The 19762-nt window shown below is 32.6% G+C and overlaps 1 protein-coding gene across 2 annotated transcripts in view; it reads left to right on the plus strand.

Annotated features, from left to right (window-relative positions):
* LOC105492190 (ERGIC and golgi 2) overlaps nt 1-19762 on the plus strand; it is a 48242-nt gene that overhangs the window by 12424 nt on the left and 16056 nt on the right. For both annotated transcript variants that reach the window (XM_071071966.1, XM_071071967.1), the window contains 7 exons: nt 395-441; nt 1726-1796; nt 6972-7012; nt 10883-10984; nt 12131-12226; nt 18550-18605; nt 19443-19541. In XM_071071966.1, coding sequence (XP_070928067.1) covers nt 395-441; nt 1726-1796; nt 6972-7012; nt 10883-10984; nt 12131-12226; nt 18550-18605; nt 19443-19541 — 512 coding nt within the window. The remainder of the gene's footprint in view (nt 1-394; nt 442-1725; nt 1797-6971; nt 7013-10882; nt 10985-12130; nt 12227-18549; nt 18606-19442; nt 19542-19762) is intronic.

Raw genomic sequence — 19762 nt, forward strand, 5'->3', positions numbered from 1 at the left:
ATATGGTATTTGATAAACAGAGAAGAAAGACAATTCCTAATTCTTGATTTTGAGAGTTTTACATTCTTAAAGGAACATTCTATCGAAAGTTTATGTAAATAGAGGTTAAGAGGTTAAGACTTTTTTCTGGCTTGCTTAGAGTTATTGATTATAGAGTTGCCATTATTAAAGGATACTGTGTTCAAAACCTGTGAAGTCAGAAAGGCTTTTGGAATAAGGGCAAATAGAACTTGTACTTTAAAGAGCCTTTGTTTTGGCCATGAGAAATGCAATTCAAGTTCTAATCGACATAATTCTACTTGAAATCCAAGTTTTTAATAGGTCAGTTGATTTATATTTCTCATGGTTTGCTGATTAATTGGTAGGTACTAATGTTTAATATTTTGTCTTTCAGTAAATTGAGAATCAATATAGATATTACTGTTGCCATGAAGTGTCAGTGTAAGTACACCTTCAACTTGCTGAATCCACATGTAGGTTATGGTTCAAACAATTGCCAATCAAAAATAAAAACCACTGGTTTTACTTTATTTTTCCTTTATAATATTTTAAAGTTTTACTGTGATATTATTTAATAATGTAAATTGTCTTACTTCTCAGCTTATATTCTTCAAGTGTCTTTTCCATAAAGAGAAGAGATAAAACTTTCACATTAGTATAATTAAAAGAAAGTTGGAGGAAATGTTTATGAATCAGCTTTCTAGTTTATGTACATGCTTTCTGTCTTTTTGTTTGGAGTACTAGCTTTTATACCCATGTTTCACAAGCATATCCTCATGTCACTGTTTCAGTTTACGACCCTTTATGTTTACTCTTGTGTTTAAAAATACAGATCCAGTTTTTTTAAGTTAATGGTGATAGGTTACCCTTTTTTTTTCTTCACTGGACTCACTTGGTTTTACTAGTAGAAGTGGAACAATGCTAATATGCCACATAGTGAATGTTTGAATCAATACTGTTTTCAAAAATAAGGATGCTTTTGCATGAAAAATATTTTATGAGTTACTGCTTAAATATTACAGACCAAGAACTCAGAAAATTTTTACATTTTTAGAAGTATGAAATAATTTTACCCAATTAATTAGAGGTTATTTTCTGTGAGATTTCATCTCAGAATGACCTTGAATCTTTTCTTTTCAATATAGTTTTCCTTATGTTAGTGGTTTTAAGAGATAAAAAAATACTTTATATTTAAACTTGTAGTTAGTGGTAATTCTGAATATATGATATTCTGCCTTATTTTGGATGTTTGCATACTGTTAAATTTTAGCCTTTTCCAAATAAAATTTCCTATTTGTTGATTTGTAGCTTTGCTTTAAGATTTCTTTTAATCTCTAAAAATATTTCTAGGAATTAATATTTTGTTCAGCAGCCACTTAGTACTTGTGATGAAGTTCTTGCCAGTATTTGCAAAGATCTTCAATTCAGTAACGCTTATCCTTTTTAAATGAGATCTTGAATTATCTTTTTTTTTTTACTGGGTAAGAAGTAGAAAAAACATTATTACATTTTGGAATAATCTCCACCAAAGCTATATAAGGCTACTTTTAGCTTTTGGACAAATATATAGGAAGTGATTCTACATACTTGGTGAGTTTTTTTTGTTTTTTTTGGTTTTGTTTTTGGCTTGGTGAGTTTTCTGTTAGTTGTCGTAATTTGTTTATATTGGGGATGGTTTGCCGCCAAGCATAGAATGTAAAACTTCTAATTCTTTTCTGTATGCAGATGTTGGAGCGGATGTATTGGATTTAGCAGAAACAATGGTTGCATCTGCAGATGGTCTAGTTTATGAACCAGTAAGTTTGATTCACATAGTTTTTTGAAATACATGGGTTGAGGAATTGTACCCTCGAAGACAGTTTTGATAGTTGCTTTTTAGTTTTGTCTGAAATAGTTTTTAGTATAATTCTTTTGTTTCAAAAGTAATCCATATTCTTTATTATAAATTTAGGGGGAAAAACAGAAAAGTTAGGTTATATACCAGAATCTTGAGGTGACCATTATTAACATTTTGGATGTAGTTTGGATGTGTCTAAAGTCTGTTTTATAACCTTTTTAAATATTTTTGTTACTACTTTCCAGTAGTTTCCTTTTCACTTTTCTTCTAATATATATAGTGATGAGCTTTTTTCTTTTTCTCTAGTGATTTGGGCACTTTTATGTCCAGTTTGTATTCTACTATTACCAAATTTAAGTATTTAAAATATTTGAACTGTATTTCTCTTACAGTCAGGAATAAAGCAGTATCTTTCTAAGAGGAGAATGGGCATTACTACTCCCTTCCTCCTTTATGCCTCTATTTCCCACAGTGTGTGAAATGCTGACATTTTCTTATTATCTTCAAAGCACAAGTTGAATATAACATCATTGATTTATCAGAAAATATCTTCACATTTCAGTGGCAGATACGGTGATAACAAGTCATGATCAGAACTAGCCCTAAAGAAACTTTTGAGAGTAAGCATGAGGACCTCAGCAACTTTTAGTTGCGGACTGCTCTGTTGGCGTGGTGGTACTTGTATTTACACATGCGTTCTTGAGTTCCTTTTTTTTAAATCATTGACAATTGTGAACCCTTCTTTTAGCAAATTTGCAAAATGAAGAGTGAAGGTGAAGGACGGGGAGTAGAAGTACTGAATGTATGGGGTTAAAGGAAAGAAAATGAAGTCCTTGGCCAGTTTTGATTATTGAATTAATTTTAGTTTACAGCTACAAACTTGATATATGCCTTTTGACATATACATTTTAAATAGAAATTTCTACAGAAGCAGTAACTTGGTTATTGCCACTCTGACTCTACTTTCTGACCCGTTTTGCCACTCAAAAAAACTGATTTTGAAGTAATTTTTTATGAGCTTAGTAACCTTACAGATTCATAGATGACAGCATACTACACTATTATCTGCTTATTTTGATCTAAGTGATTATTATTAGATACTTTAATATTTGTATTGCATTTATACTATCTTAAGAATACTTATTTAACTTTAACTATTTTTTTTTTAATTTTCTGCCATTCTTACCTTATTTTGTTTATCATTTTGAAGAGGTACTGTTTTTCCAATTTTTATTTTAGATTCATGGGGTACATGTGCAGGTTTGTTACCTCGGTATATTGTATAATGCTGAGGTTTTCAGGTGTGACTGATCCCATCACCCAGGTACTGGACATAATAACCAATAGTTTTTCAGCCCTTTCGCTTCTCCCTCCCTCTCCTCTCTAATAGTCCCCACTTTCTGTTATTGCCATTTTTATGTCTATGAGTACCCAAGGTTTAGCTCCCACTTATAAATGAGAACATACAGTATAAATGAGAACATATGGTATATGGTTTTCTGTCCTGCCATTAATTTGCTTAGGTTTATTGCCTCCAGCTGCATTCATGTTGCTGCAAAGGATAAAAGTTTGTTCTTTTTTTATGGCTGCATAGTATTCCCTGGTGCATGTATACCACATTTTCTTTATCCCATTTACCATTGATGGGTACCTAGGTTGATTCCATGTATTTGTTATTGTGAATGGTGCTGCAATAAAGATAGGAGTACATGTGTCTTTTTCATATAATGATTTATTTTCCTTTGAGTATATACCCAGTAATGGGATTGCTGGGTTGAATAATACTCTAAGTTGTTTGAGAACTCTCCAAACTGCTTTCCACATTGGCTGAACTAATTTACATTTTTACCAGCAGCATATAAGTGTTCCTTTTTCTCCACAACCTCTCTAACATCTGTTTTTTGTTTTTTGGTTTTCTTTTTTGACTTGTTAATAATAGCCATTCTGACTGATGTGAGATGGCCTCTCATTGTGGTTTTGATTTGCATTTCTCTTATGATTAGTAACATGGAGCATTTCTTCATGTTTGTTGGCCACTTGTATATCTTTTGAGAAGTGTATGTTCATGCCCTTTGCCCACTTTTTAATGGGGTTATTTGTTTTTTGCTTGTTCAGTTATTTAAGTTCCTTATAGAGTCTGGATATTAGACCTTTATCAGATGCAAAGTTTGTGACTATTTTCTCCCATTCTGTAGGTTGTCTGTTTACTCTGTTGGTAGTTTTTGTTTTGTTTTCTGTGCTCTTTAGTTTAATTAGCTCCCACTTTTCAATTTTTGTTTTTGTTGCAATTGCTTGTGAGGACATAGTCATAAATTATTTTCCAAGACTGATGCCCACAATGGTGTTTCCTGTGTTTTCTTCTAGGATTCTTATAGTTTAAGGTCATTTAAATCTTTACCCATCTTGAGTTAATTTTTGTATATGGTGAAAGATCTGGGCCCAGTTTCATTCTTCTGCGTATGGCTAGCCAGTTCTCCCAGTACCATTGATTGAATAGGGAGTCCTTTCCCCATTGCTTGTTTTTGTTGATTTTGTCAAAGATCAAATGGCTGTAGGTGTGCAGCTTAATTTCTGGATTCTCCATTCTGTTGAGGAGGGACTTTTTGAGATTTATTTTACGGCAAGAATATGTAGGTATGTTTTATGGATTATAGCATGACTGCCTGTATCTTTCTGCTGTTATCTTTTATTACCCATTTTCTCTGTTGCTCTGAACTGGGAAAATCCCTTTCACATGGGTTTTTCTATCCTATGAAATAAACTTGTTTTGGGCTCTTTCTCAATTTGGTTTCGTTTGTATGTGGTCTTGTATAAATTCATGAAAGTTTCCAACATATGAATGTTAATTTTAAATGATTTAAGATGATAATAAAGATTGCATCCTCATTTTTATGTTTCTTTTTGACACTGAGAATTACATGTTTATGTATTATAATCCTGAATGTATCCTCTAAAAGTCACTTACACTGTTAAAGCATTCTGTCCGTATTCTAACTGTTGCGGTCACTCTCTTTTTTTTTTTTTTTTTTGACATTTATGAGATGCCTGATTTTATCTTTTTTTTTCCCCCTACACCTCTTGTCTTTCTAGCTGGATTTTAAGCTTTTGAGAATCATTAATTTCATTCTTTCTTCTTTGTAGTTCTCATAAATGTATTATAAAATGCTTTGCAGGTTTTAGGCAATAGTGATATGTTAGAATTATGCAGTTGGGACAGTATTGTTGACTGTTTTCATTGTAAACAGTTTCTGCCATCTCTTCCAGTAGTTTATGGAGCAGGAAGATTTTATTTAAATTGTTATAATTAAAAGTTGTATATTAATGAGAAAGTTAAGAACTTCTAATTGTTTAATTGTATACTTTTCATCAGTAATATTTAAAGTGTTTAACAATGCTTTTAGGAAACTATTCATTCCTTTGTCCTAATTTATATAAAAGTATTTAAGAATTATTATTTTTAATATAAAATTATTAAAAATGTAATTTTAACTTAAATATTTTTTCATTCATTATTTTAATATGTACTCTGAATATTAAAAACCTAGCCCTGATAACTTTGCTAGTTTACAGGCCATGATCATACAATGTGCTATGATAGTTACTATTCTACTATTTCTATTGCATTTAGTTACTATTTAAAGATAAGAAAAAATTTTTAAAGGTGGGAAAGTAAGGAATCTGATAGAGCTGAATTTGTGTATTGGTTGTTACTTACTCTCTGTGATTTTGGAAAGTTTGTAACTTTTTGAGCTCCTGCTTCCTCCTATGTAAAAAGGGAAGAGGAGTAACAAATTCGCCAGGTTGTTAAGAAGGTTAAGTGAGAAAATGAATTAGCATAGGGCCTAGCAAAGTAGTTTCTTTATACCTTTGTGCTAAGTAAACATTGTACAAAGGTTATAGAATTCAAAGGAAGAATCATAGAGTCCCCACTGGCAATCATTTTATTTATACATTAGCTGGAGAGTAACTGCAAACAGCCTTATTGGTGTGTTTTTTAGATGTTAGCATTTTCCTTGTGTGCTATAATGTGAAAAAGGTTTGGTAGCTTGCTTTAGGCAAATTCATCAGGAGGTATAATCAAAGGAAACATCAGAAAGATTGGGACAATTTAACTTGGAGCATATGGTTGTATAAAACTTAGACATGAGGCTCACAGTTATGGGAGAGGCAGGTTCCAGATTGACAAAATTAAATTTAAAAGTCACAGAAGTAGTGCTGTGAACTAGGACTAGAAAAGTGGATTTTTTTTTTTTGAAACGGAGTTTCACTTTGTTGCCCAGACTGAGTGCATTGGCAGAATCTCTGCTCACTGCAGCCTCCGCCTCCTGGGTTCAAGCGGTTCTTGTGCCTCAGCCTCTTAAGTAGCTGGGATTACAGGAGCCCACCACTTGCTGATTTTTTTTTGTTTTAGTAGAGACAGGGATTCACCTTGTTGCCCCAGCTGGTCTCGAACTCCTGAGCTCAGGCAATCCGCCCATCTTGGCCTCTCAAAGTGCTAGGATTACAGGCGTGAGAGCCACCATGCCCGGCCAAAAGGTGGATTATTGTTGCAAAATTAAATTGTGGATATAGCTACTATGGGAAGTTTGCATATTTTTCTCTGACTCTACAAGTAGCCAAGTCTGACTTTGATCATACCTAGATAAAATTTCTTAAGTAGTTCTTTGTTGATCAATGCATTTGGGAATTACTGTGCTATTTTTGAACTCATTTCAAAAATTGTTGATTTTATTATGGTATTTTACCAGCAAGAATTTGGGCTTTGGATGCTTGAATATAACTCTGTATGTCATTTTCTACCCCAATACTTGTGAATTTCATGCTAGCATCATTTAAATGATTTTAAGCCCTAAGATACCATTTTGTACATGTGATAAATTGTCAACTTGCATATATTCCTGTAAATGTCGATAACTGTAACAGGAAAATATTTGTGATTTGTAAAATTTCTTTATGCTATTTTTCAGTAAAGATAGCACATTTGACTTAGTAGAAGTTGAATGTAAACCATGAATACTTGTTTTTAACAACACTCTAAGTTTATGTTTCTTGCTCAAAGAACAAATTTTAAAATTGTAGTGTAAAAGCCAATATAATTTGACAGTGCTAGTGATTATGTTTTCTTTCATTTCAGGCAGTATTTGATCTTTCACCACAGCAGAAAGAGTGGCAGAGGTAATAAGAGAACAAAGTATTGTGCTCCATGGAAATCTAAGTCATATTTTGTCTATTGTAAACTATTTATGGACTAACACATTTCTCTAGGGATTTCTTTGGATGAATTATTAGCATAATTTAGTATATAATATAATCTTTACAATTTCAAAAACCGTCAGATCTTAAAGTCATGCATAATCTTTTTTCTGGTAAACTTTGATTCATAAGTTTTAGTTTTTATTTAAAATGATATCAACATTTTTTTGATTACAAAAGTAATATATGATTATTTTAAAAATTCAATTTGAATAGAAATGATGTAAAGCAAGATTGTCCAGCCTGCGGCCCTACAGGAAGGCTTTGAATGTAGCTTAACACTAATTTGTAAACTTTTTTTTTTTGAGACAGAGTCTCACTATGTCGCCCAGGCTGGAGTACAGTGGTGCAGTCTTGGCTCACTGCAACCCCCGCGTCACAGGTTGAAGCGATTCTCCTGCCTCAGCCTCGTTAGTAGCTGGCGCACACTACAGGCACACACCACCATGCCCAACTAATTTTTTGTGTTTTTAGGAGAGATACGGTTTCACCATGTTGACTAGGCTGGTCTTGAACTCCTGAACTGAAGTGATCCGCCCACTTCGGCCTCCCAGAGGGCTGGGATTACAGGCATGAGCTACTGTGCCCGGCCACAAATTTGTAAACTTTCGGAAAAATTTACGAGTTTTTTGTGATTTTTTTTTTTTTTTTTTTAACTCATCAGCTATAGTTACAATGTGGCCCAGGGAAGCCAAAAGATTGAGCACCTAGATACAAAGTAAATGTAAAAGCCCCCTTCTCTTTCTGCAAACTAATACCACTGATTAGCAGTAATAACCAGTAATAAGTTTCTTGGGTAGCCTTCTAGACAGACATTTTGTGTGTATGTATATAATATGTATATTATATATATTTCTGTGTATATATACAAAATTATGATAATTCTTACATATAATCTATATAGTATATAATTCTATATAGTTCTGATATATATGAGTATATTATATATTTTATAATATATAAGTTTATATGTTCATTATATATTTTATAATATATTTATATATTTTATAATGTGTTACATATAAAAACATAATTATTTATATATAGAAATATATATACAGAATTAAGTTGCTTTTTTCTACCTAACATGATATTTTGAACTCATTTCTGTATATATAATGGTCTATTTTATGGATAGATTGTAGTTTATTTAATTGGATCCTTATTGATGGGTATTTAGATTGCTTTCAGAATTCTAATATTAAAAACAATACTCAGTGAACATTCTTGAACCTAATTGTGTATATGTTTGTGTTTTTGTGTATTTCTAGAAATAGAATTTCTTTCTCTCAGGATATTTAACATTTTGATAGTGCCTATGTCCTCCCAAATTATTATTTCAGTTATACTCCAAAAGGCTAGAGTACTTGTTTCTGTACAACCTCACCAACAATGGGAATACCTAGAATTTTAAAAAATATATGCCAGATTGATGGGTGAAAATTGGTACTATGCTTTTATTAATTAACATTTCTTTATGAATCAATTGACTGTCTTTGTGGGTTTTTTTTCCTCATTTATATTTTTTTGTGAAAATGTTTGCCTATATGCCTATTTTGCTGGTTAGTTTTTTTGTAAGAATTATTTTTAAATTAAAGAAAATAGTTCTTTGTTATAAGTGCTTCTGTCTCCCACCCCCCATATATTGCTTTTTATTTTCTAGGTTATGTCTTGCACTTATAAAGGCTTTATATAGTTTAAGATTATTCCAAATTTTTTTTCTTTATCCATTTTTTTTTTCTAGTCCCTAAGTATATTCCAAGGGTCTTTCTCTTTTAATTTCCAGTTTTACCACTTGAGGGAGTTTTTATATGAAAGTTGAAATTGAATGTCGGTGAACAAAAGCACTGAATGTTAGCTGTCTCTGGGCTCTTAGAATTTTTAGTAGAAAGCCATCCACAGATGAAATACTTTACTTTGATCCAGAAACATTAAAGTGAGATTTCTCCTTTCATTTAGAATTTTTTTCAATGCTCGAAACTAGTAATAAGTGGGAGAAGAGATTGTATTTCTACTCTTAAGGTGATATAAATTTGCCATCATAGTATTCTCTGCATACCTTCATGTGTGGAATATAGGCTTGGGATATTTATTGACACAGTGAAGGCAGAAATTTTTTTCATAAACACACACATAATACATACATACATATACATGTATGTATAGTTTGTTGTCATCAAACTCCTTGATCACTGCTGTGCTTCAAAAGTTGAACTCTCAATATACAAGACACACAAAAAAATGTGAAGATTTCCATTTCTGCTGGCATTGGATCCAAAGATTTTAAGTCTTCAAATGTCTGAATCTGAGGATGGGATCTGGCTTCTTGAAGCATCCTAGATTATCACATTTTGATTCTAAAATTATTGAATAGCTCTTGAATGGCCTAGAGATCCCCAAGGTTTATATCTTCCTAACTAATGTGCATACCAAAATGTTCTTTACTTCTGGAATTTTCTAAGAGATTTAAATTTTCTCTCAATTGATATTCTATAATACTTTCCTAAAATATTTAGGATCACAGTTAATCTCTCTTTAACTGTAAATTTCAAACCCTGGACAGAACCTTTCTGGTTTCTACTTTTTATGTCTAGATTTCGGATTTATTTTATTCCAAACTATACAGTATAAATATAACTTGTTATTTTAAATAGGCCTGTTTTACTAATTTTCTAGATAGATGATGTGTGAGTTTTTAATCTGCTTGCACATCTGGAAAGTGCTTTTTTTATCATTATGGTGGGATGGTAAAGTATAATGAGATTTACAATTGCTTTCTTTTTGTGAGTACCTATGTTTATAACTTTTTTCCAAGTTATATATATGTATTTTTCTTTTAGAGTAGTTAGACTCACAGCAAAATTGAGCAGAAAGTAGTGTTCTCATATACCCATCCCCCTATGGGTTCCTCCATTATCAACATCTTGCATCAGGTTGGATATACTTGTTATAATCAGTGAACCTGTGTTGACACATCATCACCATAGTTTACATTAGAGTTCACTCTTGGTGTTGAACGTACATTCTGTGAGTTCTGATAAATGTATAATGACATGTATCTACCATACTGCCATACAGAATGATTTCACTGCTATTAGAATTATCTGTGCTCCGCTTGTTTATTCTTCCCTTCCCACTGTGTATAATTTTTGTACTTACCAAGTTTGAACTTTACTACAGATGACTTGGAATATAAGTTATTTAAAGAAATAGAATTAAAAGAGATAAAATAGTACTACATCTAATGACACAAAGTTATTGCTGAAAATTGTAGGAGTTAACACAGCTCAATGGTAGAAGTATTGTAGAGAGAGAAATTCTTGTAATGAAAATGAGATACTTGTGGTATGAGTTTATGCTGAGTAACGTACCACTTCAAGTCCCTCAAGTCTATTGTATAGTCCCTTATTTGTCTTACTCTTTGTATCTATACTATTTCGTTCAGTGTCTGACAAAGAAAAGAATTTTGTAATTGTGCATGTATGCATGAAAGATTAATTTAGATACTTAAGTGAGTAGAAGCCCTACTTTGGTGGTCCTGACTGCACATCCATTACTGATAGGATCAAACAGGCTTATGGAGCTCAGCTATTAGACCTCTAGCCGCCCTGCCTCACTTGCTTTCAAGGAAATGACCAAAGAAAACTTGGTATGTTATTTTAGAATATGAAATCCTGTAATAATAAACGTATGGTTTAGCTAAGTCAGCTAAACATTGTCATTTTTGAATAAGTGTCAGCTCTCTTTGTGTACCTTTCTATAGTTCTAAACTATTGCTTGTTTCTTATTTAGGATGCTGCAGCTGATTCAGAGTAGGCTACAAGAAGAGCATTCACTTCAAGATGTGATATTTAAAAGTGCTTTTAAAAGTGCATCAACAGCTCTTCCACCAAGGTGAGATCTGTATTTTAAATGTGCAACTGTTTATTATGAATTTACTTTGACATAGTTAAAACTAAAGTGTTGGTTTAGTTTTCTGAATCTTATTTTTCTTAAGAAGGGAAAATAGAATCATTCTTTACTATAAAGATACCTTTTGCTCTTAAATTTATAGGCTGTGATTTTGATCAGAATTATCACAAATATTTATTTGCATTTAATTTTCTTTTTTATGCGTGGTATACCTCCATATAAAATTATATTGAGTTTTAAGAAAAATTAGTTTCATTTACTATTTTGAGGACCCATAAGCTTTGGTTAGAAATTTTATTTCACGTTTTTGTATTTTAAAGATTAGAGGCTGGGAACAGTGGCTCACGTTTGTAATCCCAGCACTTTGGGAGGCCAAGACAGGCGGACCATTTGAGGTCAGGAGTTCGAGACCAGCCTGACCAATGTGGTGAAACTCCATCCCTACTAAAAGTACAAAAAAATTAGCCGGGCGTGGTGGGTGCATGTACGTAGTCCCAGCTACTCAGGAGGCTGAGGCAAGAGAATAGCTTGACCCCAGGAGGTGGAGGTTACAGTGAGTCAGATTGTACCACTGCACTCCAGCCTGGGTAACAGAGCAAGACTCTGTCTCAAAAGAAAAAAAAAAAAAAGATTAGTGGATATTTGGAAATGCTATAATCATAAATATAATAAAAATGTGCAAGATTTTACATTTGCTTACGAAGAAAATGTCATTGTCTCTTTGAACTTAGGTGGCATACCTTTCCTTTACCTCAATCATATTTCTGCCCTCCCTCCCTCTCCCTGCTACAGTACCAGAAATAAATGAAGAAAATAGGTCTTTTTGGACTAATTCTTTTGTTTTAGTCTTCTGTCACTGGACTTAGTCCTCTGGTTAGAGTTGAAGAACCATGGAATTTCAAATTTATGTAAATGTAACAGATATTAAATAAGTATTTTTTTCCCATTTTATAGATGTGTAATTTTTATAAATGTCTAGACTTCAGGAAACTGCTATTCTATTTTTAACATTTAGAATATTACCTAAAAAATGATCTTTAGGGATTTTTTTTTTCTATACACATTTTTCTCATCATAAAATGGTAACTATGTTGAATGTGCTTTAAATAATATATCTTATTTTAACAGAGAAGATGACTCATCACCGTCTCCAGATGCATGCAGAATTCATGGCCATCTATATGTCAATAAAGTAGCAGGGAATTTTCACATAACAGTGGGCAAGTATGTTCTTTTCACTTACTGAAAATGCTTTAAACAAAATTGGAGCTTGGTTAAAAGTAAATTCTGGCCAGGCAGGGTGGCTCACGCCTGTAATCCTAGCACTTTGGGAGGCCGAGGTGGGTGGATCACCTGAGGTCAGGAGTTCGAGACCTGCCTTCCCAACATGTCAAAACCTCGTCTGTACTAAAAATACAAAAAATTAACTGGGCGTGATGGTCGGCGCCTGTAATCCCAGATACTTGAGAGGCTAAGGCAGGAGAATTGCTTGAACTCAGGAGGCAGAGGTTGCAATGAGGCGAGATCATGCCACTGCACTACAGCCTGGGCCACGAGCGAAACTCTGTATCAAAAAAAAAAAAAATACTTTGCTAATCAAATAACATATAGCTAACTACTAAAGGATTGCTTAAAATACCATGTATATGTATTTTTAATGTCTTGAGATTGTTGTCTGGGGCTTCAGTCTCAGGATAGAGAAAACTACTAACTTCAAAAACTACTTAAAAACAAAAGTAAAGCAGTCATGTCATGTGTTGTGTATTAAAGTAATTGAACTGTAGGTAAATATCAGTTACAACCTTCTACTTGCCAGGTTTTAGTAGCCAGAGAGCTCTTACCTAGACATTTCATTAATTTGTTCATTTTTTTTTTGATATGGTATTAGGTTTTTGTCTTAACGTTTTGGTGGTCCTCATCAAAATGTAATTCCTGGCTAATCCTAGACAAGTGTTTTGATAAAGTTAGAAATTAGCAGTGTCTAGAATATAAAGTTAAATTAGGTAAAAGTTAAGAAAAAATATGAGCAGCAGCCAGCACAGAAATTGTCATAAACACTTGTTAAATTTTTGAGTGAATAAATAGATCCATTCGTCTTTCCCTCCCATATAGAGAGCTGAACTGAACAATTCTTTATTGTACAAGACATTTTTTGAGTACTTGCTATGTGCAAAGTACCATGCTAGAAACTCAGGATAAACAGTGAAGAAAAAAATAAAAGGTTTTTGCCCTTTTTAATTTATTTTATTCCAAACTGTACAGTATAAATATGACTTGTTATTTTAAATAGGCCTGACATTCTGTAAGAAAATCCACACTTTAAGCAGTGAATACGTTAATAATTATTTAATGATAGTTGTATCGAGGCTGTAAAGGAGAAGTATGGCTGATAAGAGACTGTTTAACAAGGTATTAAACTTACGTTGCAAGTCAGTTGAGCCCTTATTGAGGAAAACCTTTGAACACTAGGAGAAGAGGAGGAATTTAATATATAAAGGAGGGAAGGGCATACAGCAGGAAAGAGCATGGCTGGAAATTTAAAAATATATATAGAGAGATAACATTAGATTTCTATGAAAAAGTATTTCAGTATTTACAATACTCAGATCAAACATTTATTTTTTTCTTCGTTATCTCTTGAAATTTATGTTTTGTTGTTTTGTTACCATTGCCCATCTCCAACCCAGCCTGTTGCTGGGAACCTTGGAATGTCTTGAAATCGTAGCTTAAAGAAATTTAGAAGATTTTATTGCACCTTTGGATACAAACAATATTTTAGTCCAACACCAACTCAAAGAGGGAAATTTTGACAAATATTATATCAGACTCTATATTATGTCCCTTTTTAAAATTTGTTTTTGGTCTTTTCACAATTTTACTTTCCTTCACAGGTGGTAACTCATACTATCAGAGAGGCCAAATGGAAAAGCATTTGGTTTGTATCTTGTCATCTCAGGGATATCCTGTAAACCCACTCCTAATTTTTTAGTATTACATTTGTCAAGTTCAATATTGATCTTTTTCAAGGTCTCATATTACCTCTCAGACCCAATGTCAATCTCAACTGTAATATAAAAGAGTAATAAAAGCATAATTTGTAGCATAATTTGTATTTCAGTATGCTTGAGTGTGAATACACTAGAAGACATAATGAAGTAGGCAGATGCTTACCACTTATATGTAGAATTTTTAAATATATAATAACTACAAATGCAAACTGAAACAGATGTATTAGCTACTCAAATACCATGAGTGACATTTCCATTGATGAGATGATATTCAGAAATAGGAATACCTCTTTGTAATATTAAACAAAACAATATAAGCTTCCCTTAGTTTTCTGGGAGATTTAGTGTATATCAAAATGACAACAGGTACTTTATATAGTTAAATGGAGTTCAGTTCTAGACTCAGATCATTATAATAGACTTTTCATGTAGATGAGTATCTCTTAGAGCATTTGAAACTCAGGTAAAACCTGGGATGATTCTTTTTTGAATGAGACTGTCAATTTCATTGTAGGATGCCTTGTTTCTGTGCCTGTTGTCCAGTAAATCCCAATAGCAACCACTTCCCAATAATTCTGACAACTCAAAATGCCTCTCTTCACCCCCCACCAATTTTCAGAACAACTTTTCCTGCACTGAAAGTCATGCAGGCTAGATTCTTGTCTGATAGGGTAGAAAATATTCCAGAAAAGAAACAGGTAAATTCTGAATATCCATCCTCCCTATGCAGAGTTTTAACAAGTGTCAGATAGCTACAGTCATCTGTACTATGGTGATTTAATTTGATTTAAATTTAATTTTTTGAAGAAGATGCTCACATATGCTGTTATTTCATAAAATGAATACACCTGTCAACAACAACAGCAAAAAAGGAAATATTATTTAAAACAGCTCTCTATTCCTCTCAGAGTAAAATCCTGGGTGGTGAGAGAGGTCATTGAAGTAAAATGTATAGGTTGAGCATCTGTTATCTGAACATCTGAAATTCAGAGTGCTCCAAATTTGAGCATTGTCAACACAATGCTGAAAGAAAATGCTTAAGAGTGTTTCAGATTTCAGATTAGGGAGGCCTTCCTGGCAAATAAAATGTACATATTCTAAAATCTAAAATTTGAAACTTCTGATCCCAAGCATTTTGGATAAGGGATATTCAATGTGTAGTATTGTAATTCGGTTATTCAGAAAAACTCTAAATTTGTTTGTTTGAAAATAATAGTAGGAACACTGTTAGGCTGACAATGTGAGTGGAGCTAGGAATAATTTATGACAGTAGACTTTCTTTTTAGTACTAAGCTTGAGGTAATATTCTTGACTGAACCCAGAAGAATTTACGAGACCAAACTACCAATCATTCCAGTGCATCAGGAAATGCTTTATTGAGCAGGGTTTTAGTATACTTTGTGTTGAATGTCAGTTAATACTTTTCCCTAATCATTGTATTGCCTTTTTTAAAGTGCCTGGTGTTTTGCTAGGTAACACATAGAACAAATTAAACAATGTTTAGACCTACTACGGTGTATTCTGAAACTTGACAATGGTGACAGTTAATTGGTAATAAATAAAGAAGGCTCCTTTATGGAGAGTTTCTGTTTTCAGTTTTTTAGTTAATTGCTAGAATTGGCAACTGGGTAAAGCAGGATTGTGGTAAAGGAGATCTTCAAGGTGATTTTTAAATTTTTTTTTTAACCAGGAACAGGGAAGGATAATACTTATTTGTAGAAGTATAAAGATGTTAAAAGAATAGGTTAAATTTGAAAGATAACAGTGTATGACAGAACAGAGGTTTACTGCAGGGGCAGGCAAACTACAGCTTATATTCCAAATCCAGCCTACTACCTGTTTTTGTATGGTTCATGAGCTGAGAAAGGCTTTCAAATTTTTATTTTTTAAATTTTATTTATTTATTTGTTTGGTTTTTTTTGAGACAGAGTCTCACTGTGTTGCTCAGGCTGGAGTGCAGTGACATGATCTGGGCTCACTGTAATCTCTGCCTCCCAGATTCAAGTGATTCTCCTGCCTCAGCCTCCTGAGTAGCTGGGATTACAGGTAGCCCCCCACCACGCCCATAATTTTAGTATTTTTAGCAGAGACAGGGTTTCACCATGTTGGCCAGGCTGGTCTCAAACTCCTGACCTCAAGTGATCCATTTGCCTTGGCCTTCCAAAGACCTGGGGATTACAGATGTGAGCCACCTTGCCTAGCCATGGTTTTTACATTTTTAAATATTTGAAAATAAATCAGAAGGGGAGTAATATAATACATGAGAAATACATGAAAGTTAAATTTGTGTCCAGAAATAAAGTTTTATTGGCATATAGCCGTGCTCATTTGTTTATATATATGGCTGCTTTTGTATTACAGTAACACAGTTGAGAAATTCTGGCAGAGATTGTATATGACTCTCTCATTACTTTGTACTTTGGTATACTATGAATTGCAGTGATGCAGTTATAATTTGACAGCATTGAAAGTGCTGTGTGTATTCCTGTCCTGCAGCATTTTATTTATTTATTGTATTACTATGTTTAAAAAAAAAGAAATATGACTTCAAATGTTGCATTTTTAAAGCACAGTGGACTTTGGATTATTTGATCAAATTTGGCTGCAGAACATCCTGCGTATTAAGCAATGACACTAATTGTACTAAAAGAATAGAGTATATGTTGATGGTGCCAGACTGATCATTCATCACAGTGTTACCAACCTGTAAAAAAGCAATGGTCAGAAAAATTAGAAAATTAAAAATGGAATATCCAAACACTAGAATTTTATAAAAAGTGAAAATGAAGCTGTAATCTTTAAGTGCCTCATTGTTTAGCAAGTAAGGAAAGTCATCCAACCATTTGATAAGTCTGTGAAGCAATGTTTGACTGCCAAAGCTAAAGAAATGACTCCAGAGAAAATAAATTTGCTTTAGACAATTAGATGACTAGCCTTCTTCAAGAAAAGTGTTCCAGTAGATGAGGACATTGAGAGCAGTATCTAATAGCCAGTTCAAAAACAAACCAGGAGATTTTGAGTAGTTCCTAAATTCTTGATCAGTGGGCAGATGTTACTAGAACTGCTTATTGTTTAATCGAGGAATCAATGCTGAATTTGAAGTGATTGAAGAATTAGTATCTGTGAATCACCTGCTTGCAACAAAAACTATAGGCAAGAATATTTTCATAGAAGTTGAGAGAACACAAATTCAGTACATCCTAAAGTAGAATCTGGTTGGTATGTGTTACAAATGTATTATAACTGATGGTGGTGTGTGGAGCAGAAAAAGGCCTACTTGGATGCCTTTCAAACCTTGTGAAAATGTAGTGTTTAATGCCTGTTGTTATCCATTGTATCATCAGTAGTACTTTGCAGAAAATATTTGAATTGATGATGTATTTTAAACTGGTGTGTCAATGGTAAACTTCATTTGCTCTCCTGGACCTAAATATTGACATTTCCGTGGTTTCTTTTTGGTCAGGTATAAAAACTAAATATTCCATCTCGCCCTACTACGTAGCAGTTTGATGGCTTAGCAGTACATTTTTTGAGCTCAGTGCCAAGATTGGATTTTTTCTGAATGAGAAAACTTCCATCAGTTACAATTACTGAGCAAGGAATATTTTTGGAAATTAAGTTTCATGCAGACTTAATAATGTTTAATGAATTTAGCCTAAAAGTATAAGGCAAAACCAATTTTTGTGAAATTTATATTGTAGTAAAGTTGTTTCAGTGACTAGTGATTTTGAGTGGTTTTTTTTACTTTTCATGCCTTGATAGCGTTTGCTGTCAAAAGTTAAAGCAAGATCTAGACTCATTCTCATACTTGAATATATTTTCTGACTTTTCAAACTGTAGTTCCAGAACTTCAGACATTGATGCAAATACAAAGGAAATTTCCATGTTTCAAATTCATTTAACTGCGCAATTGAGGAAATTATGCTTTAATTTAGATTGGAAGTTATTAATCTGCAATATAATAACATGTTTATAGGTAAATAAGTGTTAGGAGAAAAATCTACTGGCATTCTGTAAATGTCTTTCAAGCAATCAATATGCTCAGCTCATACTCGTGGATTAATTTTTCAAAGATGAAATACTTAAAATGTCATTATAGATCATCATCATCAGATAAAGATTTATGGTCAGTTTTGAAAATAGGAAACATTCCAAACCCCAATTAAACAAAGTGTAATCTCCCTGCAAAACAGTTGTATTACAAAAAAAAAAGGACTCATTGCTATTATATCAATGAAAAGTTTGTGAAAATTTGCTTTTTCTCATTATGTAACTACATAATATACTTGATTTTGCATCTTGGTCCACAAAGCCTGAAGTATTTACTATCTGACTCTTTACCAAAAGTGTTTGCCAACCTCCAGCAGTTTATTGCATTGCTGAGATGAGTAGACTTGTCTGCTCAGTCATAGGCCAAATACATTCTTATGTTATTTTGTACTACGAAAACTTATATAACTTAGGGAAGATCCACTTTCTGATCTTAACAAATTATACATATAAATGGTATTACTTTAATATTGTTTTTTCTCCTTTCAGGGCAATTCCACATCCTCGTGGTCATGCACATTTGGCAGCACTTGTCAACCATGAATGTAAGCAGTTTCTGACTTTTTTTTAGTAAAGACGTACTTGAAAAAAATATTATTTTTTAAAGTGCAGATGCAGTGTAGTTGAAAGTGAGCTGTTTTGAAAACATATTCATCCAAAGGAAAAAATAAATTTTTAAATTGATTTACTTTAATCTGCATTTGTATTTGGTCATGGCTCAGAGTTGCTGAGGTTAGGGAGGAAAGTCTAGTGTACTTTCTATAACTTTGACACATTTCTGCTAATTTTTAGGGATAATGAAAAGAATACGTTTGCAGTTCATTTCAATTTGCAAATTGAAATATGAATATATAGATACGTATAAAGTATTCAGGTTAGTTTGGTATCATGATTGTCATAAGACTTAAGTTTTTAAAGTCTGCTTTAGAAGACAAAACAAGTATTGGATTCCACAAAAAATTAGTTTGGTCACATTAAGCAATAGTCTGTATTAAAAATATATCTGATCAGTTTTATTATATGGCTACATGGACATCATTCCAATTCTAACAATACAGCCCTGTTACTATATGATGATTTGGAAAAGGAAAGATGTATATTTTTGGCTTTCATTATTATAGTAATATTTTCTAGACGTTAAATTTTATATAATTACAAAATTTGAGGTGTAGCATTTTGTCCGAATTTATTTTATACATTTAATTCGCATGTGTTTACATTTATTTTTCTCAAAGTAATGTGGCTTAAAATACTGTATTATTATCCTTGCAGATTTTAAACATTTTCATTTGAGAATAGATAAGGATGTAAACCAGTCTGTAACATGTAATTTCGAATAATATAATTTCTCTGCTAAGTTGTTTTTATTTTTTGCCTTTTAGCTTACAACTTTTCTCATAGAATAGATCATTTGTCTTTTGGAGAGCTTGTTCCAGCAATTATTAATCCTTTAGATGGAACTGAAAAAATTGCTATAGATCGTAAGTATTTAATATTACTGTTGGATTTTTCATGTAGAAAATTTTGCTTATAACCTGAATATTAATACATTTTTAATGTCTTCCTGACTACTGTGTAAAGATAATCTTTAAGTGGTTGGTGAGTGAGATGTGTGTGGAGAGAATTTGTCCTAGTAGTGGATGAAATTTGAATATTCAAATATGAGCCATAGAACAGAATAAAGAAATTCAAGTTAAAAGAT

This window comes from Macaca nemestrina, chromosome 10 (genome assembly GCF_043159975.1).
Source record: "Macaca nemestrina isolate mMacNem1 chromosome 10, mMacNem.hap1, whole genome shotgun sequence".
Taxonomy (NCBI): Eukaryota; Metazoa; Chordata; class Mammalia; order Primates; family Cercopithecidae; genus Macaca; species Macaca nemestrina.